General features: G+C 41.6%; 2 protein-coding genes across 2 annotated transcripts; both read left to right on the top strand.

Moving 5' to 3' along the window:
• The first annotated feature begins 741 nt into the window (after positions 1–741).
• Positions 742–5,999, top strand: insig1 (insulin induced gene 1). Its single transcript, XM_079233940.1, has 6 exons — positions 742–852; positions 993–1,340; positions 2,638–2,762; positions 2,995–3,161; positions 3,878–3,977; positions 5,918–5,999. The coding sequence occupies exons 2-6, from the start codon at positions 1,007–1,009 to the stop codon at positions 5,945–5,947; spliced, it is 756 nt and encodes a 251-aa protein (XP_079090066.1). The 5' UTR covers positions 742–852; positions 993–1,006; the 3' UTR covers positions 5,948–5,999.
• Positions 6,000–19,932: 13,933 nt separating this feature from the next.
• Positions 19,933–22,681, top strand: en2a (engrailed homeobox 2a; the record flags this gene model as incomplete). Its single annotated transcript, XM_079234286.1, has 2 exons — positions 19,933–20,425; positions 22,362–22,681. The coding sequence occupies 2 exons, from the start codon at positions 19,933–19,935 to the stop codon at positions 22,679–22,681; spliced, it is 813 nt and encodes a 270-aa protein (XP_079090412.1).
• Positions 22,682–26,133: the final 3,452 nt, after the last annotated feature.

Raw genomic sequence — 26,133 nt, 5'->3', positions numbered from 1 at the left:
GTTTCATTTGGGGGACTGAACCTTTCACATTATCACTGGTGGACTGCAGTTCGTCTACATGCCCCTCCCTGCATACTCTTTGCAAGCAGGCAAGCCACGCCTCCTCTAATCTGACCCAAAGGTCAACAACCTTTTTTATCAACAACAGAAGAAAAAAAATTGTGGCACTAATCCCAATTCCCAAAACTGCCTATATAAAGGCCCCCGTGCAGGAGCTCGGAATAGTTGTTTCTTTTTGGGTAGTAGATCTGTAAAAGTCTGAGCATTTATTCAAGAGGGAATTCTGCTTTTAGCCTGGTAAACACATATTTCCATTTTTTTAAACTAATAATCGTACAGGAGTCCATTATGAAAGTCCATTGCAGCTGCTTTCAGTCCTGAATTTGGCATGATGTATGGGGCTACTTGTGTTATATGTTGTCATATGTGACATTATATCATAGGTTTTGTGTTACATCTCTTCAAATCCTCGTTATAGTTCCCCGTGTTTATGCACCATTTAAAGTAGTTCTCTGTTTCCACTTTCACTTCTGCTCTCCAGACGCCTCCTGGTTTGTGCGTCTGTCCCGGACGAGGTGGGCGGTGGGGCAGCGACACGTCATATCAGCCGCCGCGCTCTGATTGGCTGCCGATTCTCACCCGACGCAGCTGTGATTGTTTTCTGCAGAGAAACCTCTTGTCCCTGGTATGAGCTTCTGTGCTGTGGAATGGAGCAGCACTGTTCTCTCTCTCTATCCGTCTGCTGATGGTGTGAACAAACAGCGTGATCGCAGTCCTTGTTGCAACGAGCAGGAAAAGCAGGAGGGGATCCTGGCTTAATCACACAGAAGCTGAAGACATCTTGAGATCAAGGTAAGCAGCAGCCTTTACTCAATGTAGCCCAACTTATTTCCTTTCCAGCAGGATATGAAAAACCCATACATGTATGGTATGTAACATGTAATCTGTCCACGTGCGAGCTAAATGTAACTGTATATCCAACTCTCCTCCAGCCTTAAAGTGCCAAATGCCCAGACTGGAGGAGCACTGCTGGAGCTGCTCCTGTGCATCAAGGGTCGAAACTAAACACTCGTCCGGAGCTAACTGGTTAGCATCCAAAGCTGAAGAAATGATGTCCATCATCACCTCGGTGCTCAGCAATGCCTACGGCTCTCTGCACGACGTGCGGACGGCCAACCTGATCCGCCGGGGTCTCGTCCTCTTCACCGTCGGAGCGTTCCTCGCCTTGGTGCTCAACTTGCTGCAGATCCAGAGGCACGTCACCCTGTTTCCCGAGGAGGTGATGGCAACTTTGTTTTCGTCCGCCTGGTGGATCCCACCGTGCTGCGGCACCGGGGCCGGTGAGTAGACTGAGACACACAAAAAAAGGAAAACGTGCATTTTGTGCGTTATGAATAGTGGTGGAGGGTCATCAGTAGTTTGCAGCTAAATTTGAGACAAAGGAATGCAGAGAGGGGAGGGGTTACAGTGCTGTCGTTTCTTCCATATCAGGAGAGAAGTGTGGGGGGAATAAAGTCAGTCAAATGCATTTTCCGAATCAGCAATGGGTGTTTAAAAAGTCTGGAAGTCATCGCATGTGGGGTTAGTTTACATGCAACACCACACTGAGCTGTACAACAATGAACATGTAGACAGTTTAAGACGTAAACAATACAGTTGCCATTTATGCTTAATAGGCATGTGGTAATGAATCACCATTCGGCTTAGTTATTATTGGCTTTTATACAGGCCTTCCTTTCTAATGCTATACTAGTCTTCATGGTTTTGTCTGGCAGTCAGTTATACCCCAAAAAAATGACTTGGAACAGATGGTAGCAATTTTTGCTCTCTGATTGGCCGCAACAGCCGGATACGAGATCAGCTGCGCGCTCATTGGCTGGTGTCATAACGGGTGAGCTTAGGGGGCGGTGCCTTAAGGCCAGGAACCGGGAAGTAGGCGGGGCAGATCTAAGAGGGAAAAACAACATCGTTCATCCTCGGCTCCTCTTGCCATGTGATGCGTGGCAGAGAACACACGAAAGTTGAACTGCAGCTTCATATTTGTTCACTCTGTTGCCAAATTAATGTCTCTCCGTGTCATGTAGGAACTTGCTTATGATCTGCATTGTGTAAAATATGTGCTTACAGTATCCAACTCCATATTTAGTTTACAGTGAATTACATAAACTGTTTTTCCTTTCCATTAATCTAACCCATTTTAAAAGATAGAGAAAACACAATAGCTGGTTCTAGTTTCTAAATTGTAAAAACTTTGCTCCTCATCTTCATCTTATGCAATGATAAACTGAATATCTCTTTGGATGTTGGAGATGGTTGCAGAAAACAAGCATTTTTATTTCAATGTCTTCACTGTCTGGTCAAAAACTGGAGCTAAAATTTACTTAAAACCATTTTTTTTCCATCAAAATAACCATCAAACAAACAGCATTAAAGAAAAGTTCAAAAAAATTCAATAAAAAAACTATTCCTGTTTTTAAGTGTATGCAGGTGTCTAAATAAGACTTCATTGGGGAAGTGCATGTTCAGCAATTAAAATAATCTCACACAGCAGCTCCAAAACAGGATTTGCCTCCTGGCGTTTTCACATAATTTCTGCTTATCTTGTGTAATTTGCGGTTTGTTTGTTCCCTCTCACAGCTGTTGTCGGCCTGCTGTATCCCTGCCTCGACAGCCATTTGGGAGAGCCGCACAAGTTCAAGAGGGAGTGGGCCAGCGTCATGCGCTGCATCGCAGTGTTCGTCGGCATCAACCACGCCAGTGTTGTATCCTTTCAAGCACTTGTGCATTCTTTATTATATCAATTTTATTTTGTTAAGATACATGAAAAAGACACAGTTCAACGACTAGTTTGGACAAAGTAAAGCAACCAGATGTCCTGCTTTACCCTCAAGAAGTGATGGTACTCCTGCATGTCCTGCAAATATTTGAGTAAGAACTAATACTATGCGAGCGCCATTCTGTTTGGTTTTCGTCCTTAACTGCGTGTTGACACAGAAACTAGACTTTGACAACAACGTGCAGCTCTCCCTCACGCTGGCAGCCTTGTCCCTGGGCTTGTGGTGGACATTCGACCGGTCCAGGAGCGGCTTTGGTTTGGGCATCACCACCGCCGTCCTCGCCACTGTTTTCACACAGCTGCTCGTCTACAATGGAGTTTACCAGTAAGTTAGCCACCAGCTGTCATGGCAAAAAGGGAAGAAAAGCTACCCAGGTTTTTCCCCTTTTTGAGGAAACGAAACTGATGCTGTTAACGATGATTAACCACGAGTGCTTTGTCATCACTAATTTCTAGTTTCATATTGCAAGCGCAATAAAATATGTTTGTTTTATAATGATATAGCTGTCGAGTAAAGCCCCGCCTGGGTGTGAATGAAGTAGATTATGTACCTGGAAGTACTCCCAGCTGTATGATTCCATCAAAAAAGAAATATGCGACAGATAAGGCTGGAAATGCCAGGTTCTATTTTGGGAAGTCCCCTTGTCTCTTGAGAGCCCAATTAACAGGACCCCTACTGGCTTTAGTGCCATACCTTCACAAATACAAAGCTGAGAAAGGGACTCTTCATGTTAGAGGTTCAAAAGGTAGCTGCAGCTCATGCTGACTTTACAAGGATGAAACCAAGAAGAAATTAGTATATTTTCTCACTTGACAGGTTATGTTTGTTTTAAGATGTCTTTCCTGTTAGTAAGAGTCTGCGTTTTTTCATTCAGTGACATGACATTGTACTTATTGCATTATAATACAACATCTTATTTAGCTTTGGAGAGAACTGGGTTTATTTTTTGACACCCTCCTTAAAGGTCAGGATCCGCTCACCTAACCGGCTCTACGTTGTTAAGAATGATTTAATCATTTTGTTTTTTTCCTCTCTTTCAGATACACGTCTCCAGACTTCTTGTATGTACGCTCCTGGCTCCCATGCATATTCTTCTCAGGCGGTGTCACCGTGGGAAACATTGGACGCCAACTTGCCATGGTAATGTCTGAAATATATTAATTTATTATTTATATATATATATATATATATATATATATATATATATAAATCTATATCTCCAACGTCAGTCTGGGTCTAATCTATATTCACCCTCAAAACACTTGAAACATTGTTCAACTTGTGAATATAACATATACAAAGCAAGCATTTCAGCAAGTTTTTATTCATGATTTGGTTTCCTCAGTTAAAAAATCTGATTCCTATAGTGATCTAGACCTAGCAGTAAAACAAATAGTTTTGCCCTCCATGTGGAGAACACTTGCATTCAATATGTATTTGACATTTAAAAAATATATGTATCAGCTTTCGGTTCTTTAAGTGTAACGTCTAAAAGTTTAACAATGTGTCACAATGTAGCTTTTTGGCGAACTATTCCTTTAAACAAAGACCAGTTTTCAGTGGAATCTTCTGCAGTAACACGATACTCTTGTTTCAGATGCTTTTTTTTTTTAATTTTGCCAAGGTTATAATTCAAGGGGTTAACAGCTGTGACGATGGGAAAATATTTTGGTCTTATTTGAACAAAATATCTATTCACATTTCGGTATCAGCTCTCAGCGATCTGTCTGTTGAACCCGTCTGCACTCTCTCTAAACTGTGGAACAGACTTCAAAAGACTCCTCTGCACCACACATGCTTTATTTGCAATTTTTAAACTGAACCACAACAACCAATTTATAAAATAGTCAAAGTGGTTTAAAGTTGTGCAAAGTGCATTGCCCCCCCCCTTCCCCCTCCCCCCTTTTCCTTCATCATTATCCCATCAAGCCAGCTTTGATGTCTTCATTAAGCCTGTGCCCAGAAGCCTCACCTCATTCTGTCTGTAAAGTAAGAGTCCCGTCACTCCCTCAGTTTGACTCAAGTGGAAGCGTGAAAGCAGATTAAGGGCTGTTGTTTTTCACAGTCGTGGTGAGACACAGAGCCAGTCAGGACTCGGCTGACCAGAGGGTCATTTGCTACTTGTTGTTTTTGTTTGCGATGAGGCCGGAGGAATGTTGGCACATGTCTGCACTCGTGGTTTTGTTTTCCCCTCTTTCGCTCCAGTGGGTCATTTATGAGCAGGGTCAGGAGGAACAGGACTTTGTGTCTCAAAAGTAGTTTAGTTTGTATTTGTATTCTGGGTTAAAGCCAGTTGTAGTGAAACAGTTAGTTTCGCAGCATTAACCGTGCAGATTAAAGTTCTTGTTCTTGTACTTATTGGCTCATTGAGTCATTTTACTATCTTATTGGAAGTTATACAGTCAGACGTGTAGTTTTAGAATACGTGAGCAAAAAGTTCAGTTCACAGACTTTGTCTAGAATGAATGAATGAATGAATGAATGAATGAATGAATGTCATTTTTTTGTGATGGGTAAAATAAGCAATGAGAAAAGCAGTATGCATTTGTATCGTGTCGAGCAAGCAGTACTCTCTTCCCTTATTGTACAACAAAGGAAATTCTAAAAAGAGGAACTGAAAAAATAAATCCTGCCTTTTTAAAATTTGACACCTAAAAGTAGTTTTGATTTGTTCATAAATCAGCAACCGGTCCTTATTTACTTAAAAGCTACTCATTGCTAAAATAAAAAATGGATATTTTCCCCAGTTTGGTTCAACCTGCAGTTTTGAGTTTACAGGAAAAGGAAACTAATGTATAATTCATGTCTTGAAAATGAGTCACCTGAGGCTGTTAAGCTCCCCTGTCATCAGAACAATAAAGTAGTTTTATGACAATACTTTGCGAGACGCCTGTCCCTGTAGGGATCATAAATCTGCATCACTTCTTGCATAAAAAGGTTTCAGCCACTACCCATACTCCTAAAGACACTCAATTTGTAAGCAACTTTGCAACTCCACATATTCTAATGTTTCCTCTAATTGCTGTAGAGCTTTGATTGACATGTTATTTACGCCGAGCGTCTTCTCTGCTTCCCCTCAGGGTGGCGTCGAGAAACCCCACATGGACTGAACAGTGGAAACGCAGGAAAGCAGGCGAAGGACAGACAATGTAAAGATGGACAAGTTACGTGAAGAATGAGGAGAATAACAGGAGCAAAAAGACTCATTGTTTTCACTTCATCCTTTGTTCTCATAACAAAGTGCGGGTCAGAAAAAAAGCCCCTCATCTAACGTGCCATGTCCTCTGCACCTCCTTGTGGCCAAAGCGCCTCTCCCTCCTACTCCATTAGCATTAAGGCTCCCTTCACACGGCACAGGAGGAGACAGTGTTTGCCTTTCTTTTTTTTCTGTTTTTTTGAAGTGAACTGGTTTTATTTTAATGCTGGAAGTATACGTATCTTTCTGCAGGTCATGGAGTGGGAGTGTGTGCTTTTAGTGTGGATGCGTCCCGGTCTTAGCAGAGAAGACTGGTTTGTTTCCAGCCTGAATATATTATGATCATAAAAGGGAAATGTTGTATGAGTGGGCAAAAGGAAAAATGTCTTCACTCTTCGCTTTGCAATGTATTCAGTGGCCTCGGTTGCATCGCTGGGGCACAGGGGGAGATGTATGTTCCCAGTCAAACCAAATTAAGTATTTATTTTGTAATTTTTAAATGACCCCCGAACCAAATGTACTGTATGACTGATGACGAATGATGCTTCCCATTTTGAAAGAAACTCTTGAGTCATATCTGTGCGCTGAATATGTAGCTGAAGCCAGCAGCAGGGCGCAGCATATCGCTACATATTTACCACGAAGACATTAATGCCGTCGATTTGCTCCTCTAAGTTGAACTTTTTAAAGTGAGGGAAGCACATGCGAGAGGACGGTGGTTGGAATGAAGAGAGACAGGAAATGTGTTCAAGAGTGCCAATTAGATTGTGCCGGTGACATGAGACCTACGAGTCGCATTTACCTGTGAGCAGCACCGTGTTCACCACCGTCTGCCAGGACGAGATCACGGCTTATTGTCTGGGAAGAGCTTCAGTACATTGTTTATGTCTGCTTCTAACAACTTTAAGACACACAGACAGAGGATTGTTAGGTATGGAGTGATGGGGGGGGAAATCACATTTTGTGTTATTTTTTTTATCAGCAGAGCGAAGAAAGCCACCGAGGTGGACTGTGTTTTGAAAGAATGTACCGGGAGTATACAAGAACCAGCATCCGTGGTCACCGTTGAACCAGTTTAACACACTGTTGGGACCGTGTGTTCAATGTCTTTGTGATCATTTTCATTATTTCTCACTCCAGATTCAAACTACTGGGAACATCCACTAGTTGAAAGAGAGGGCAGGACATTATTTCTTAAGATTTGCAATCTGTGATTGCCTGTGTATTATAGAATGTAGTGCTTTTGTCACTATAACAGTTTAGTTTGATCATTTGTACAAACATTATTGCTTATGTTTAATGGCTTTCCTATGTGATCAGAAAGGTATTATTACCATACTAGACCTACTGTATGTTAGTTAGCATTTGGGGTCTACAGGATTAAGTGCAATCAGAGTATATATTAGCCGATTATTATTCTTCCTTATTTATTATTATTTCTGACTGGCTAAAAAAAAAAAAATGTTGTAAGTATATGCAGTTAGGATACTTAAAAAAGCAATAACATCTTTGTTTTTGTGAACAAGATATGTGTCAGAGATTACATGCCTTCAGAGTCAATACCAATGACTCTCACCAGAGAGACAACATAAAAACGATATTGTGTCAAACTGTTGTTAAAAAAAAAAAATCTCATTTAGATCTGATTTATTTTTTTAAATACTTTTTTGTGGCAGATCACTTCAGGTTGAATCTGCTGACATTCAGGTGTATTTCACTGAAGAGGAAGCTTTATTTTTTGAGGTGGTGAAGCACCTTTTTGTTTGCTTTTGTTTCTGTGTCTGATATATCAGCCATGTATCATTTTTGCTACCATGCATTTAAGTGAAAAATAAACACCTGATAAGGATATCTGTGTATACTCATTACTTGCACATGGGACTGGATTAAGGGATTTAAGACTAGATTATTATAGAAAATGAATATAAGAATTATGTGTACAACTGACATATTGACACATCTATAAAACCAACTAAGTGATATGAACCTGATACGAACATACAGCTGAGCTTCCTTCATCCTGACTTGAGTATAGACTAATTGCATGTCTCAGCAGCTTCAGTAAAACAATGGCTCTCTGATTTTCCTCCTTGTTTTTTTTTCTGGGTGTCAAATGCAGCCGCAGCTCAATTGCAGCAGAGCTTTCTGGGGTTTGTTGTGTCTGCTGTCACAGCCAAGTTGAATGGATGAGGACACTCTTTTGTCCGGGGTCTCTGTCAGCCTCCAGAGCCATTATAATGTCTTCTGCGGCATCTTTCCTCCTCCTCCCCCCCCCCCCTCAAAATAAACCCTTAAACTATACCCCCCGCCCCTTGTGTGTCACTGGGATCACAAGGAACTGCCCCCCCTACCCCTCCCCGGTCTACCCCCTCTCTGAACACGCCTTTCTGGAGGGCAGACTTCTATTTATACCTAGCGGGGGACTGACAGTTAACCTTTTGCTCTGGGGGAAATTTCTGGGAGTGGGGCCAATATCTGTGGGCCATTCTGAATGAACCCCTCGTTCTGGGAGGCTCTCTATACATCTATGTATCTGTCCTCTATCTATCTATCTATCTATCTCTCCCTCTGACAGGCCAACGATCCAGCGCCACACGCCACTTCTCCCCTCTCCTTCCTCTTTCAGTCTCCTCCTCTTCTCAGGCAGAATAATTGGCCGGGCTTCAACCTCCTTTCATTTCCAGCCACAGCAAACTGAAAGACTCCATTAGAGCGCCTCCTCATTGCCAAAACAACCCCCCCTCTCTCTTCCTCTTCCTCTCTCCGTTCAACGCGAGGAGACAGGCCCGGGCCCGTCTGATCTATTGATTTGAGCCATCTATAGATTCTCCTGGTCGAGCGTTCAATTTCATCTCATTGTGGCACCTCTGTGTTTTGATTATGTCTTTGAAATTGCGGTTATTGAGCTTTTACTATGTTGCAGCGAGTCAACTGCCAGTAAACATGAAGACAGTGATGTTAACATTCAACAACTCTTCAATTATAACAAGATAACAAGCCGAGGCCCTCCAGTGGGTCGGTCATTACAAACACATGCTGTGCAGCCAAACACTGTTCTAGTTATTCTGGAGATCCCAACGTTCCCAAAGCAAACATGTCGGTATACACCTCTGGGAGATGTGTGTAAAATGATGTACACGACATGTTGAATATCTCCATTTAAAAGAATGGTGCCATTAAAAAAGTATATATATACAAAACCATATAGATTTAATAAAGGGATGGAACAGGCTGATATAGATTATCGTGCTTTTGCTTGAGGAAAATTGGCATGTCTGCCATGAGATATGTGAAAATGATGTCTTTTGCTGGATTCATTCAGCTTTGTCCCCATTGGATTTTGTTTTGAGTGTCTTTGATGTGGCAATATCTCCAAAGGGCGACTCACTTAACTTACTACACAAGTGCATAAATCACTGATAAGAAGTACTGACCACACCAGAGTATACAGGTTTTAATACTCAAGACTTGACTAATGTAATTTTTCTGTGATTGAAATTATTCATAGTTTCATTTATTTACAATCTGATAGAAAATCTTGATCATAAATGGCAAAAAACTGTATTCCCGTACAACCATAAAACAAATAAAGACGCCCCTTTAGATTTCATGGCTCACAGGTTCAGGAAAGAGGAATATATGAAGGCCAGCCCAAAAAAACACATCAAAATGAATCACCTTGAATGCTCAATATTAATAATATTAATATTTTAAATGGAGCAGACCTCAAAACGTAAGCCTTAAACCCAGCCTACATACATTAATAGAGCCAACGTGTTATTAAGGTCACACACTCCCCTAGTTCAAAGTGTTGTGAGGTAATTCCTTCTCACCTAAGGGACCCTCATCTGTTTCAGGTGGCTCGACTCCCTCTTAATCTCTGCAGTCAACTTCTTGGCTGAGGGGATCTCCTGTCGCCTCACTCTCTGTCACACACATTTAAAGGTCTCTCAGGCTTCAAGTGCCGCATGCATACAGGTGGCACAAAGAGCTGCTGAAGAGCAGAGGACTGGAGGATGTTGTGGAGAAGTAGATCATGCAGTATACAGCGCTATCTGCTCGGCAGTGAGGGCTTTTGTTACCACCAGATGACAGTATTTATCCTCTCAGCTTGTCTGGACATTATTACCATGACCTTTGTGGACCCCTAGTGGCGGCACAAGGAACAGCAGATGTCTTGCGGGGCCTGAAACCTATTCATCCAACTACTTATATCAAGAGTACATTTAGAGAACATAAAGCTCCTGAGAACTTTAGACCAAATACAGATAGAAACAATTTAGTTGATCAGAAACAACAATCTCTATATGTTTAAAAGTGCATGTTGCACACACATTAGAACATTTTTGGAAATCATATCAGGTGTTTTTGTTTTTCTGATAATAAACAGAGTTTCATTAAAGCCTCGAACCCACCAAATAACATCAAAATTCAGATTCAAAAAGATGATTTATTAAACAGTGGCTGGAAGATTATTCTTGGAATATTTATCTCACACTGCAGCGAGCGGGGCAGAGTCACATGCATGATAGAAAAGGTCAATGAAATGGATTGAGAGTGGAGAAAATCATTGCACACTCTTATTTCTCTGCCAAAAGGTCTTCAGCGGCATTAATGTCCTGCTCTCTGCGATATATAATGAAAGAGTGTGTGTGTGTGTGTGTGTGTGTGTGTGTGTGTGTGTGTGTGTGTGTGGTTTAGGTCTACTGAGTCTTCATTACACCAGAGCTGGGTCCACTCCTGTCCTCTGTCCTCTGCCCTCGCTCATTGCCTCTCCCAGTGCCGGCCAGGAATAATGAATTACAGTGGATGCCATGGGGGGCTGAGTGAGTGGCTCAGAAGTGGACTCCATTTTAGCTCAAATTACCTCTCAGATCCTATTCAAATGGAAGTCTCAGGCCGCTCACTGCCTCACGTATTCCTGTCTGAGGGTGTAATTATCCTTAACACCTTTTCCTTCATTTTCTCATTTCTGTTTCCAGCTTTTCTTTTGTGTCCATTCATTCAGTGCTTTAGGGCCGAATCAAAGGCATAAAAGCAAAAGGTGTATACTTAAAAAACACATGGAATGGACTACAGATGCAGCATCGTCTTTAACAGTGTAGACAACAGTTCACATCTCACTGGGATGTAGCAGTTCATTCAGCATTTGGGTGCAATTCCTGTTGATTCCTCCGCAGGACAATAAGAAAATGACAGCCTAAACCTCAGGTGATGGCACATTATGCATGCCATCTAAACAAATCCTTCTCAGTGGAAATTAAACACACCCCCGTGCATCTTACAGGCCAGATCAGACTCTGCAAATCGACCAAGGTGGCAATAATAACTGAATAAAAGGTAATGGAATAAATCAAGCTGAGCATTTCCATTGCATGATCATATCCTGAGATGCATGACAACACAAACTTGGCATTTTTATGGAAAACTCCCAGACAGTATAGTTAGAAATGTACACCACAGGTCAATATCCATATGTCTGCCTTAGATTTATATAAATAATAAAAGGATTAAATATGAAGAGATGATCTGTCAATCTGATTTTAGCTTCTATCTGGGTATGTGCTTTGAATTGTGTCAAAGAAACCCATTTATTTATATATCAAAATATCAAATATGAAGAAAGAGTTACTCAATAGTTCAGAAAAAAATGAAAAGCCAAGACAACTGCTGTGTGGCCATGCAGGAGCAGAAATGTGTATATATAAATATATACCACATTGAAACAAATGGTCTGTTTACGGACACATCTAAGAAATATGCCACCTACATGAATATTGCCAAAGAATGGAGACTAATTTGCATAATCCAAACCATGCTCGCAGCCCTGTTTAGGATGCACTAAAGGTCGATGTTTGTCATGTTTTAATTAGTCTTCATTAGTAGGCGTAAGAGACATTTCTGGGGAGCAACAGGCATGCAGCCTATTCATCTCGCTGCTGAGAGATGCACAAAGTTGGCAGGCTAAATCCAACTGGGAAAGTTATTGCTCCTGAAATGGCCTTTGACAGCCCCGGACCCCTTGATAAGTGACAAATTCACAGCATATCCGCGGCTGGGGGGTAAAAACAACTCAGGTGCACGCGGGGTGAAAGGGACTCTGTCGCACATGGCGCTTTCAGGGGAGTCCGGCACTATTTTGGCAGTGAAGCGGCTGCAGGCCGCGATGCCACACAGGGAGGGGTCGAGGAGCCGCTTATGACTGACCTTCCGCCACTATTATTAAAGTTGCAAGCTGGACACGGAGACATAACATGAATTCCAATCTGAAAACGGAAATAAACGGGAGAAGGGGAGGGAGAAAAAAGTTAGAGCATGAAGTGGATTTTTTTTTAATTATTAAATGTGTAACTTGTATAACTCTATGCTATATGAGCACTTCTGGATGTTGGGTTGACATTTGCAACTGTCCGGATACACATGAAGTCAACTAAGAGGACTGCAGGTTGAATCTACTTCCAGAGTTGCCTCAGAAATGCATCTTGCCTCTTAGTTCAACGTGCGCATTTGGAAAATGCTGATGTAGTGACTGCACATTTTACATAGGACGATCTTGAAAATAAATCAACACAAAATAGTATATGTTTGGTCATTCCACTGCCTGCTTAAACCCTCTACACTCTGTTTATTCTGCAGCAAGTGCTTTCCACCTGTCTCTCTCTCACTTGTTCTCCCCTGCTCGTAAACGCACGCAAGGAGCGCGAGACAGGTGCGCGAGGCATCCGGACGATCCGAAACCCGTGAAGCATCCGTGGGCGGCCCCGCACAAGGAGCATCGGGGACCAAGACACTTTTCAGGGGCCCTGAAGGAAGCGAGTTTGAGAGCAACCAAGATGAGGCGCGTTATTACATTACACTGCGTGCTTTGAGGTTTGTTTTGCGGCACATGTTCATTCATAAATCCCCCCCTCTCTCTCTCTCTCCCTCTCTCTCTCTCTCTCTCTTGTTCCCCTCTGCTCCCCCATGTTGCATGGCAGCCTATTTGTTCTGTATGATGGAGAATGTAAACCCATTGACCTTACGGAAATAGCCACCGCGTGCACTTCATTCTTTGCTGTCACAAGTAAGACGTGAAAAGTCCTGCGGACCAGCTGGAGGATTGCAGTATGCGAACTACAGCGGGAGGATCTCACTAAAGCCCACAGCTATGGGACGAGCTGGTGATGCATCCTTAAACTATCTGTGTGAGGAAAGTTAGGAAGACAAACTCACAGCCTGAGAACTCGCACACGTTTATTTGTACTGTGAAAAAGTAGTTTTTTAAGTTATAATTATAACTTAAAAACTACTTTTTACTTAAGGGTCAGCGAGATGATCATTAGGTTAACTCGTTTTTATGAGCGTCTTCTCCCTCAGCTATTTTCTCTTTATTTTAACATTTTATTTCCTTATCGTTAAGGATCTAAGTAACATGGAATCAATCGGCTGTAGTTTCCCATATCGCTGAATAATTTCAAAATAAAATAATTAAGATTGGAGGTGATATTAAACGTAAAGCAATTCACCTCTACCGCAAAAGTCCTACAATAATGACATTGCAGGTGTCGTCGGGTTATTGTGTTAGGGTTGTTGTTGCCACTTTAATTTCCTTGTGGTTTTATTTAGCAGTCGGAGGGTGGAGAGGGTTTGTGTTATTTTATCCTGTAGAAGTTCAAATAAAAGTTCCGCAATTAAAAAAAAGAAAGAAAAAAAAGATTCAGAAATTGAACAAACTGACTCGTGCTGATCTTTACCTATTATATGACCACCTTGGCTTCGTAATACGCCTATTGAGAATTTCAACATCACAAACTTTAAAAAAAAAACTATATTTTGTGTCCTGGTGCAAGACCAGAACTCAGTATTAAATGTACCAACCTTCAGCCGTCTTGTGCTGGTCTGTCTTAAGTTTCCTAACAAAATTTTAATGTTTCACATTTATGTTTGTCTTATCTCATGAGCAATGACCGACGGACTTTGATAAAACATATATATATAAAAAAGAGCTGTTGGTGTATAATCAGAGTGCTGCTGCTTTGTTTTAAGGAACATTGACTCCTTTAGAAACGTGGAAAAACCCCGTGACGAACGTTTTCCTCGTATCAGTGATGCGTTCAGGAGTTTGCTGATGGGAGCTGAGCTGCATTCAATTAGCCTTCATCCAATTTAGCTGAGGCCTTAATTGCGCTCAGGGTGGTGCAGTTGTTTGTGCTAAGCTCTGTTTGAGACTTCTGTGGAGAAATACGAGCCGCTCTTTAAGAACAATCCCAATTCAAATGAGACTTATCTACGCCAGACCGATCAGACGGATTAAGAGTTATTAAAACCTATAAAGGGCTGAAAGCAGAAGATGCAACAGCCCCAAAGTCCGCTGCGTGCACGACTCCAGAGGGTTTCCTCTGTAAACACTTTCACACCACGGAATAACAATGATATAGACATCATACATACGGTGATGTATGATGAATAAATAGTGGTTAAAGGCGATTCACCATGCAGAAACAAAAATACAGTAATTAGAATTTGAGAAGCACTATGCCAAATGTTCCCTAAAATACAAAAGTGAAACTAAAATCTATATCATATGGCTTTCAGAAGAATACAAAAATAAGTGTATTTACCCAAATTAGCTTAATATATAAAGATACAGTATTTCAGCGACATTTGACCCCCCAAAAATGAAGCATGCCTGCTAATATGTAGAAGTTAATGTATGTACACTGCAAAAATAACAATATCTTGACAAATGGCAAAAATTACCAATGCGATCAAATAATTGCATATATTTTTAATCCACTTTTTTTCTTCTTTTTCCCCCACGTACATTTCGTGTGATGTTCCCATTTCTCCCACATTCAACGCACAACACGTTCTGGAAAATTCCAGTAAAAACAATGGGGCATTGGAAACAGGTGGAACTCCCCGCCTCCAAAATCCTAATTATGTGTGTTATTTTTTTGTTTTTGTTTTAACTAGATTAATCGTCTCTCTAAAGTGATTGACTTTTTGCAGTGTATACACAATTAGGCCCGCTTCTAATCTTCTCTAATTCGCCTGCCATGCTCTTGGCTGACCCGGGATGAAGAACAGGGGGCAGCGAGCTTCCCGGCCCACAAAAGCACAACAACAAAAAAATCATATGGGATCATCAAATAGGAGAGACTTGCTTTCAGGGTTTGAAAGGCACAGGAAGCTGGAGGATTTGGTCCGACCCCTGCATGGTGACAGAGCTGATATCGAGACCCCCATTCATCTGGAGCGAGGGAGCAGGGAGGGGGGCTCAGGGTGCAGGGGTCCCACCACCACCACCACCACCCTCTGATCTGTGAGCTGGCACACATCACGGCGTCCATTCACAAATCCTCCTTCTGCGCGTCACCTTTTGTAGTACTCCATAGTACTGAGCGCTGCTGACGTGTAAGACAATCCTACCAAGGAAAATACAGAGGAGAGAAAAAATAGGTTATAGGAACTCAAGGACAGGGCACATGCGCACAATGCATGCGATGTATTATAGTAGTAGGAGGGTGTGTGTGTGTGTGTGTGTGTGTGTGTGTGTGTGTGTGTGTGTGTGTGTGTGTGTGTGTGTGTGTGTGTGTGTGTGTGTGTGTGTGTGTGTGTGTGTGTGTGTGTGTGTGTGTGTGTGTGTGTGTGAGCATGAGGAGGGAGTGGGGGTGTAGAGCTATAAGTGAATATGAAATAGACCCAGTTGCAGGATTTAAAGGCCACATAGGAACTAAATGTGCGTTATCAGTATTGATGATCTATTTATTTATTATTGGGGATATTAACCCTTCCATGCAAAGCAGATGAGATCCCCAGTGTTTTTTTTTAAAGAAACAAGAGAAAGAAAACTGAAGCATTCACTTAGAATAGAGTGAACCTGGCAGATATGAGATGTACGACAATCAATACGTCCTGCTTCCCTGAAGAAGAACAGAATGCATTCAAACTGTATTCAACATATATGCTTCAACCGCAAAGCAACGTCTTAAATAGTCAAAATTACACGTTAATAATGATGATTGCATGTTGGCAAATTACTAATAACGGTAAAACTCATTTTCCAGTACTTCACATCAGCCATTAGTGATCAAACTTCGGCTTTTTGGACGGTAGTCTACGTAATCGAATGCTATGGAGCAAATTATTTCAATTAACGCTTGTAGGATACGAAACATGTGCATCTGTGTTCAACATGTGAGAGGAGAAATGTGTTAGCTCCCCCCCACACACTTTTTTAATTTATTTTTTAGGAATATCTGTATACACGGATGTTCAAAAAGTGGAAAAGTGCACATGCACACCTTAAATAAATCCACACGCCTGTAACACGAGCGACTGAGGCCTGCGTGAGGAGCCTCGTATTAGCGCCAGTTTACACACTGAGTTGTTGTTGATCATCACAAGCAAGACAAATATTATATTACTGTGGATTTCATACATTCTACTGCGTCTGCACAGGACTAGATGGAGATAATAATAATAATAAATAAAGTAAAACACACAATGGGCAAGGGTCAGCTACCGTCACAAAAACTTATATTGTCTTTCAATATTTAAGAAACAACACACACCCTGAATATGAAGGGATTCAGTTCACAACAAAGCAATCATGGAAGGCTCCCAAAAACATAATACAAAGCCAGGCTTATAGAACAGACTCACTTAACTTGATATGCGTGGATTAAGGCCCACTTCATTTGGAAATAAGTATTTTTAATATATATATATATATATATATATTGTCATAAGCGACACAATTGGATGCCACGGCCCTGTTTTAACCCTTCAACTGTCCCACCGTGTGTTTTCATAAACCAGAAAGTCTGACTTATGTGTCAAACTACAGAAATCCTCATGAAGCGAAGCAAACAAACGATGCTGATTGATTTTTCTGCTAAAACAGGACACTTTTTTTGGGTTCAACCACCACAGTCCAAAACAAGCCAGTCAAAACTGGACAGACAATAGTGAATCAAAATCCCACAATAGTGGGATTATATGCGTGTACGATACACTGCACAAAAAATACCCACATAGTCCAGTTTTGAGTATTAAAAGCTTGTTTTGAAAAACGAAAGCAGAGTATAAGAGGACTTCTGCACACTGGTGTTTCACCTTTTTCGAGCATAAAAAACAAAAACAAAAAAAGATAGTTCCATGCGCGTAAAATAATGCGCGTTAAATGAGTGCCATATGGGTCACTTTCTAAAAGAAAAACAAGAATCGAGGACTTATTAGGAGCCTGATCGTCGTGTTAAAATGTGTTCCTTTTTTTGTAGTGTGCACACACAGGCTCTTATTATAATTCAGAGCCTGAAATGGTGTCATTTCCTCCAGACGTCCCTGTTTTGCTGCGAGGTTAGAGGCCAAGCCCAGGCGGTGGCGGCCTGTCTGTGCCTCCATTGTCTGCTGCTTATTTAGCGCTCAACATTAATCTGCGCTTCCCCTCACAAGTGAGAAACAATCGCAGCATGAGAGTGGCCTGTCTAATTACATCTTTCACTCGCAACTTTCACTCCAGCAGCCCAAGTGAGAGCTCGCGTTGCCATCACATATAGTAGCAAGAGCAGATTTAAAGGATTTTGGAAAAATGTATGCGACCAAGAATTCATTTGTTGAAGAAAAATGCGATCCCAAAAGGCCATCTTAAAACCCTTTGATGTGGCATTTTGACAATATGTGTGCATATGAGCTGTGACTGCAAACGCAGAGAAGCCCCAAACAAATATTTAAGGGAAAAACACTTCACTATAATTACTTTGCGATTTGCGCAAAGCCTGTGTTTAACAAGTGGAAAGTGGACGGATAGAAGGTTTCCAGAAGGACAAGGCCGGGTTTAGACTCGAGTTTAAATTACACAGTGTCACAAATACAAATTAAAACAACAGTGAGCAGCAGGTTATTGTTGGGTCCAAAAAGTACACCTTTTTTTTGGATGGCTCATAGCTCAAATAAATCTGAATATTCTATAATATGCGCCCAACGTTCATTTTAGAAATGTGGATGCAAGTTACTTGAACTATCAGAGAACTACATGTTGCAGACAATACATGCCTTTAATAATAAATAAAAAAGAGGATCTGTCTGACTTTCCAGCTCCTCACTCAGTCTCAGTCCTGGTCCTCCTCGGTGCCCCCGTTCCTTTACGCGCAGCCTCGGTCCAGACGCCAGCGGAGGACCGGCTGCGCCATCCCCGCAGCCCGGTGGCGTCCTGGGAGGAGACACACTAACTTAGCGCTGGTCAGCAAAGTTACCCAAAGTTTTGTCTTTGGCGCGACTCAGCATCTCGAGCAGCGAGCACAAAACAGTTTGTTTGCATCACTGATTTCTTTTAAAGGGATATGGACCCAGCTCTTGGTCCACCGCAGCGTCACGACAGGCGAGCATGAGAACATCAAAAATATACTTAACACACATCTCTGCGCTTTTGAAACCGGACAGGGAAGAAAAAAAAGACTCTTTGGCAGTTTTCAGTATTGATGCACCTCGTGGACAATTTTCAGACTGTCACGTTGGGCATTCTGCAAATAAAGTGGTAAAATGTCACGCTTTAACATAACATGTGTGCTTGAGGTTTAAAAAACAGATACATGTTTTAAAAAACAATTTTTTAAATCAAGAAAATACACCCACAGGTCCAATTGAGAGCATCCAGACATGCAGGCAGACATTTAACCTTGGCCAGGACAACCTGACTTTAAATTGCCTCGAGTCCATTTGACCTTACATGTGTTATAAAAACCTTTCATGCACATATACTGTTGACATGTTTCCAACCGATAGTGTTTTCAATGTTGTCTAAAGGTGTGTACGTTCAGTTATTTCCACACATGTTGCCTCAAAGATGGTCAGGTCACGGATCCCCACTTGCATCCACATTAGGCCATTTTACCCTCTACAACAGGGGTTTGTCTTATTAGTCTTCAAATGAGCAGAGCTTTTAGTTGCTATTGTTGTAGAATTGAACTGCAATGAGCTGTGGAAATCGTGAAGTGTGGAGAATGATACTTGTACACGCCTATGTGATACAGTGCATATGAATATAGTCAAACTGTTACTATTCCTCGTTTTTATTGGGAATCCCTTCCAGCCCTGCAAGCGAGGAACCCCGGGGGTCCCCACATCCCACTTTGACAGCCGATGCTCCATTCTCCCATTGTTTTAATAAACACAAACCAGGTGATGCACATCGTGCATTCCTTCTTTTTTTTATTTTTTAAATCCTCTCCCCCCCCCAAAAAAAAATAAATAAGTTACAGGTTCATAAACACAGATGAGTTATTGGGAGTATCTGGAAGCATGCACTGGATTTAAATTAGGCTTCTTCCGAGCAGGACTCTTTCCCTTTTACCAAGGCGAGGATGGGCGTTTGTGGACTGCTCTGGAGTCTGCGTCACGTGGCTTGGTTTCTGCCATCCCATTGGTCCAAGGCACGTGTCTGGGAGGACGGTGGGAAAACGTCACTCGGGGGGCTCGTATTGAAAATAAGAACAAAACTCCAGAGTGAGAGTATTAGAGCATCAGTTTAGGAGCCTCTTTATTTACCCTTAGTTTAGTTTAGGTGTAGGCATTACTGAGCACACTGAAATCGGATAACACTTAATTGGATGCTGCGCAAATGTTTTAGCTCTGCGATATCAGTTGTAACCCGAGATTGAGGGAATATATGTCAAAAAAGTATGCTTTTCTCAGAGGACACTATCGCAAGGCTTTGCATGGTGTCCAAGGCACCCACTAGCATCTGACTTTTATTTTTTATATATATATATATACACTCCACAGCAGTTTTTTTCTTCTTCTTTTTTTTTTGTACAATCTAATTCCCCTGAAGTTCTTTTTTTGCGAATTTGTTATTGCAGCGGAGCGAGCGACAAAGGGGTTAACGAGAGTAAAGCGGTGGGGAAGTGAATCAGTATGGAAGAAAATGATCACGGCAACAGAGACGTGGTGGAGCGGCAGGAGTCGGCGGATGAATCCAACAACAGAGCCATCCTTCCCCGCTTGCAGGCGCCGGGGAACCCGCAGATCCCTCATCGGGTCACCAATTTCTTCATCGACAACATCCTGCGGCCGGATTTCGGCCGGAAAAAGGACGGAGGCGCACCCCGCGAAGAGAGCAGCCTGCTGGCGTCGCGGGAGAGCCACACCGGCAGCCACCCCGACGGCCCTCAGACCGAGCCGGTGCCGGCGGAGGGGACCTCCACTCCGCACACGGTCACCGTGAGCAAGAAGCCCGCGATAGCCGCCGAGGAGCCCCTGAAAGCCCGCGAGGAGAGGGAAGACCAGTGCCTAAGCTCAGACTCAGACAGTTCCCAAGCCAGCTCAAACCCACCCGCGTCTAAGTCGAAGTCCATGCTGTGGCCAGCCTGGGTCTACTGCACCCGGTACTCGGACAGGCCTTCTTCAGGTTGGTGGCACCGTGCATGCGCTTTTTTTTTTATTACTATAACCGTGTTCTCGGTAACCTGAAATAGCCCGTAACACTGACCCCGGATGCCTTGACCGACTTCTTCCCGAGCAGAGGAAAGCGAACCGTGCCGAGCAGCGCACGCTGAGTAATATACTGAAAAGAAAATCTATTTGGATTTTTTTTTTTTTATAGTATTTAATGCAAAAAAAATAAATCCCGTTGTAGGTTATACATGTAAACATGTCCTCGTGCAATGTGGGAAATGCATCACATAAACAAGAGATTTTAAAAAATGGGTTTTTCGGTGAGAGGAGGCCTATTTTCAATGCAAAAGAGAAAGAACAAATATGTGTTTTGAATAGTCTAATTGTAATTTTCTTTTTTCATTTAAACTACTCAACAACATACACATAAACACGAAAAACAGGCACTTTTTTGTTGTTGCTATTACGCATATATATTTTTCATTGACAAAGTATTCCCATTCAGGCAGTCGTCTCGTATATTTCCTCGGGTTATGAATATGATAATACTGGGGTCCTACATAAACTAAACATTATCGCTGACAGGCTGAGTGTCTTCCAGGGAATCTGCAGGTCTGCAAAATAAATACATTTGCTCCTCAGAAGCGTTATTGTGTTTGGTATGAATTAAATATACATCTGTTGTTCTTTCTTTCTTTTTTTACAATGGACGCTCCCGCAGCTAATGTATATGCTGGATAGTGTGTTTATTTCTCTTGTGTATTTACAAGGAAACTCACGCTACAACTTGTCAGCCTGTAGCAAAGTCAACATCAGTGTATTTTTCTTAGAGTCTATGAAAAGTGGAGTACAACTTGTTCTCATGCATTATGTAACGCTGTATGGTGTGGCGTAGGCGACTACTACGAGTTGTAGAGCTGCACAGTTTTTATATGGGCTGCTTGGGGGGGAAACACACACACACACACACGGAGGCTGATTCATCAGTATAAAAGGTTCGGCCTGCATCATGTCGTTGCATTAATGTTTTCCACACAGTTTGGAGGAGGGAACCAAACACTAAGTGCAAAGCTCCACCGAATAGGCCTCTATCCAGATGGAAAATGAACGTGTTTCTAATGTGTGCTGCTCAAATTCCATTCACGTTGGCCCATTGAGGAGCCTTTCAAGTGGCCCACGAAAACAAAAAATGCAAAGTAGCTGCATTTAACTGAATCCTGTATTTCAAAACAGTAGCTGAGATGTGTCAGGGATGTTTTTTGCCCACTGTTTTCCTATTGGTTAATAATTCCTTATTACTACAGGCAGTGTCATAGTGTGTGTGTGTGTGTGTGTGTGTGTGTGTGTGTGTGTGTGTGTGTGTGTGTATAGGCTACGCGTATGTGTGTGTAAGCGAAGACGAGGAATAGCAACAGGGAGGGAGGGGAGGTTTGGCTCCTTGCTTGTTTTCTTCAGTGGACGTGTCAACATTTTACAATCAGTCCTCATTTTTAACAAGTTTGCCAAAAAAAATGTGCCTCAGAGAATCAAAACTTATTTTGTGACTTGGTTTATATACACACAAAAATCTAAATAATAACTTCTACAGACGGTCACCGAATGACAACAGACGTCTGAGGAGACATTTGTTAACTTTTTCTTGGTTTTGGGGATTCAAATCAGTTAAAAAATGAAAAATCGACATTGTCTTATAGACTTTATGGACGCACCTGTTTCATATAAATGCGAAGGCTCTATTCTAAATGTAAAGCAGTAAAATAATAGACTATGGGTTGATTCATTTAATGATAAAAACCTAAAAAACACATTTTTGTTTTATTTCTAAAGTTATCATGCAGCTGTTTGCCTGATTATCGCATGCATGTTTTTATTTAATGCCCATAAGAATAACGATATTTTGAGACTGACAAACCAATATACTTCTGCCCCCCTCTCACCTCCCACTACAGGGCCAAGATCTCGCAAACCAAAGAAGAAAACGACCAGCAAGGAGGACAAGCGACCACGGACGGCCTTCACAGCAGAGCAGCTGCAAAGACTAAAAACGGAGTTTCAGACGAACCGCTACCTGACCGAGCAGAGGCGGCAGAACCTGGCGCAGGAGCTTGGCCTCAACGAGTCCCAGATCAAGATCTGGTTCCAGAACAAGAGGGCGAAAATCAAGAAGGCCACAGGCCCCAAGAACTCTCTGGCCTTGCACCTGATGGCACAGGGACTGTACAATCATGCCACCGTCTCGTCGAAGGACGAAAAATCAGACAGCGATTGATTTCCGGAGACGTCACAGCAAGCCTCCTGACGAAGAAGAACCTATAGTACTCCTATGATAGATTTGTTTTTATAGAGCTATCACTGCAAAACTCTACCGACAGGAATATTTAAAGATACCACATACAAATACCACAAAGTTATATCAATATCACTATAATCACTGACCCACTATTCAAGAAATACTAAATAAAAAACAAGGTCATTGGACTACTTATGTCCCTACATGAATATTTAATGACACCACAGGTCTCTATAGTTCCCTATAGGAATACTATAGAGGATTTTCGTTATATGGGAGGTTTTTTTAAAGCCTACAATGCAATAATTTCATCGAATAAAGGGCCAGTGTAGAGTATACCAGCATAAATTGTTTGAAAAAATAAGATATTTCTGCAATATCACGTCTATAAACGATGTTGTATAAAGGTGTGTTTTCATTGTTTGTCGTCGCCCCGCCCCCTCCGAGGTACAAATGCTTACACACATCATTTTTCTATAGGCCTATATTCAGCTATCCATGATTGTCATCGTTTCACATTGAACTAACTGGCACTTGACGTTTCGATCTGTCAGTGAAGTGAACAAACTGAAGTCCAAAGAATATTTTTCTGCTGCATCCAGGCTACTGTGAATTTAAATAAATGCTAACACGAGTTTTATTTCCACGCTTGTTGGTTTCCTTGGTTGTGTGTTAATGTCAAAGCGAACATGAGGAAGGTGTTTTTTAGTTTTTTTTTTTGAGAGGCAGTTGCAGACCTAATTGGGCAGACAATGAATTTTGATACGTTTTTAAAAAGATGAAGAAGAAAAAAAAGAAATATCACAGGAACAGTTTATTATCATACGTGACATGAGAGGTAGCGATTTTTTTCTAACACGCCACTTAACTAAAATGCTAAGTTACGCCTTGCTTGTGTGTGTGGTCGTCTTCTAGCCTTTAAACAAATAGTATGTGCGTATTCCCTTCGTTATACCAATGCATCAGTGCAGCTATTATAGTTTTTAACTAGCAATATACTTTTTTTTGTAGCTAACTGAATTTGAGGCTATAATGCTGCCTATAAAGTCACAGAACAACTCTGTAGCATAAAGACAATGATGACACCACTCCGAGTGTAGACTACAAGCAGGTTATTGGATATTCTTGTTAAATCTTTCTCTATATACAGTTTTATTACATATCCATTTATCATAAAAAGGCAAATCCGTCAGTGACTGTATTACAAATGTTGGAACTCTCTTATCGTTGTTGAAAGGACTTCATATGTGTATTTATATAGATTATATTGAGAAAAAAATCTATCCAAGGACCAGTGTTGCTTTAGAGTAGATATCTGAGGTGTTTACACTGCTTGTTTATCATGCAATAACTTCTGTTTGTTTCCTTTTTTTGTGAATGAAAATAGTTTATGGGGCCTTTGCATGAAAGCTGCAATTTGTTGTACTTGGGCAAATAACTGTGTTTATAAACTTTGGTCTTTATCGACAGCAGTGTGATCGAGCTAAGTTTTAGACTGTATCCATACCAAATTGTGGACTTTTTGCCTTTCAAAGTGTTTTTGTTGTGTATCTGCAAAAAGTGTGTGTGAATTAAAATCCAAACAGAAACACACTTTGCCTTAAAGTTCAAGTGTGAACTTTGTATGAAACAGAACTGTGCCGAATCAGAGAAGCAGTATCACTTCAATTGCAGACTATTCAAGTTGAATGCCTTTATGACAACTGCTGGTACGACATTATGAATTTACTCATCAGCGTATATCTATCTATATATGAACATGTTTAAATAAAATTACAACACAGAGTTGTAGAATACAATGCTATTTTTTATTTTATGTTGAAGGTATTCTTTGGTATAAATGTACATAATTTGTATCATGTATTAATTGTGTAATTAACTGCCTCCTGAAAACTGCAAAAGAAGAGTAAATAAACCTTGAATATTATACACAAACAAGTCTTGGTGCATCTTTATGTGAAGAAAATAGCTCATATTTCCATTAAAATAAAGCAGAAACAATATAACATGAAGCATAAAGTGTGACCAATCAATGCTGAGCTCCTGACGGCATTATAATCATGCATTACTTGCTAAAATAGTTTAGAAAAGAGAAACACACATGTTGCCAAATATTCACAAACATAATCACAAACACTATTAATTTGCATAGCATGACAATCCTTTCAATGCAAACACCCACTCAATCTATGGGCGGTGCGGAAACACATTCATGGAGGATCAAATTCATGGGTTTTGAGATTAAAAACATTTGCGAAAGCATCCCCACATTATGCAGGGGAAAGCCTTGAACAATTCCCAGGCATGTTTCCTCCACAATGCCTTATCTGCATTTCCATACTTGCACCGCTAGTCTTTGAACGGCATGTCTAACGGCCAGTGACTAGCATTAGAGCGAGCAGGGCTGCTCCCAGCACTGTCGTCACGACGGTCAGTCTTCCTCTGAAAAGAGCTTCTATCACAAGGCAGAAATGGGAGTCGAGAGAGAGAGAGGGAGAGAGAGAGAGCAATGAAGGTCAAAGCCTGTCATGGCTGCAGGTGGCTGGTTTCCCCCTCCCGCCCCTCAGTAACTCATTCTCCACACACAGCTTTCTCACTCTAACTCATACCCTCCCTCCCTCATACACCCACAACTTACTATCACTTGTTTTTTTATTTATTATTCTCACCTGGCACGCACACGTCTCCGTACGCTTCATTCATTTCTGTTCCTCTTCACATGCACACATCCCCCTGTTGTTTTGGTCCTTCATTCAGCACATCAATAGGAACCTTCATCGAAATATTCATCGGCAGAGAAGCTCCCTGAAGTTCAGATCGGGACACCGATGCACGAACAATAGTTTGAAGCCGTACGGCTGCACGGGCACATTCTCATGGAGCAAACGGCCTTTATTGGAGAATAATTGGTCTCATCACCAGAAGTGAGATTCAGGTGGTCAAGTCCTTGTTTGGGGCCTCAAACAACAGAAAGTCCTGCATTGCTGTGAAAACACAATATACCAGTAGAAATCATCAGTAATCTGGGTAGATAACACTGGGAAATACACATCTCTTCTGGAATAGGATGCAGAAGTTGTTTTAAAAAAAAAAAAAAAAGCCTGGAATAAAAGTTCTTTTCTGGAGTATTGCAAACAATTTCCCCAAGTTCTCATGATGTAAAAATGGAAGTGAGCAGAGGATACATCAGGAAAGTATCAATGTCTACCTCTAAACACAAAAGGGCCCCATCCTGCTATGACCTCTCCTACCATCCTCCCCCTCCCCTACTGTGTCATTTACCCAGTTTCTAAATGCTTCCTACGGCCAGAGTGGAATCTGCTCAGAGGTGCCTAGGCTTTGTGGCGGAAACATAATTAAAGTGGTGAAAGATGTAAAAGGTGAAGAATGGGGATGACATCAGGCCAATTTCACACTTGGCACTCGAATGG

Source organism: Taurulus bubalis, assembly GCF_910589615.1.
Source record: "Taurulus bubalis genome assembly, chromosome: 18".
NCBI classification, from domain to species: Eukaryota; Metazoa; Chordata; class Actinopteri; order Perciformes; family Cottidae; genus Taurulus; species Taurulus bubalis.
Note: the sequence above shows the minus strand (reverse complement) of the source record. Positions and strands in the feature narration are given on the sequence as shown.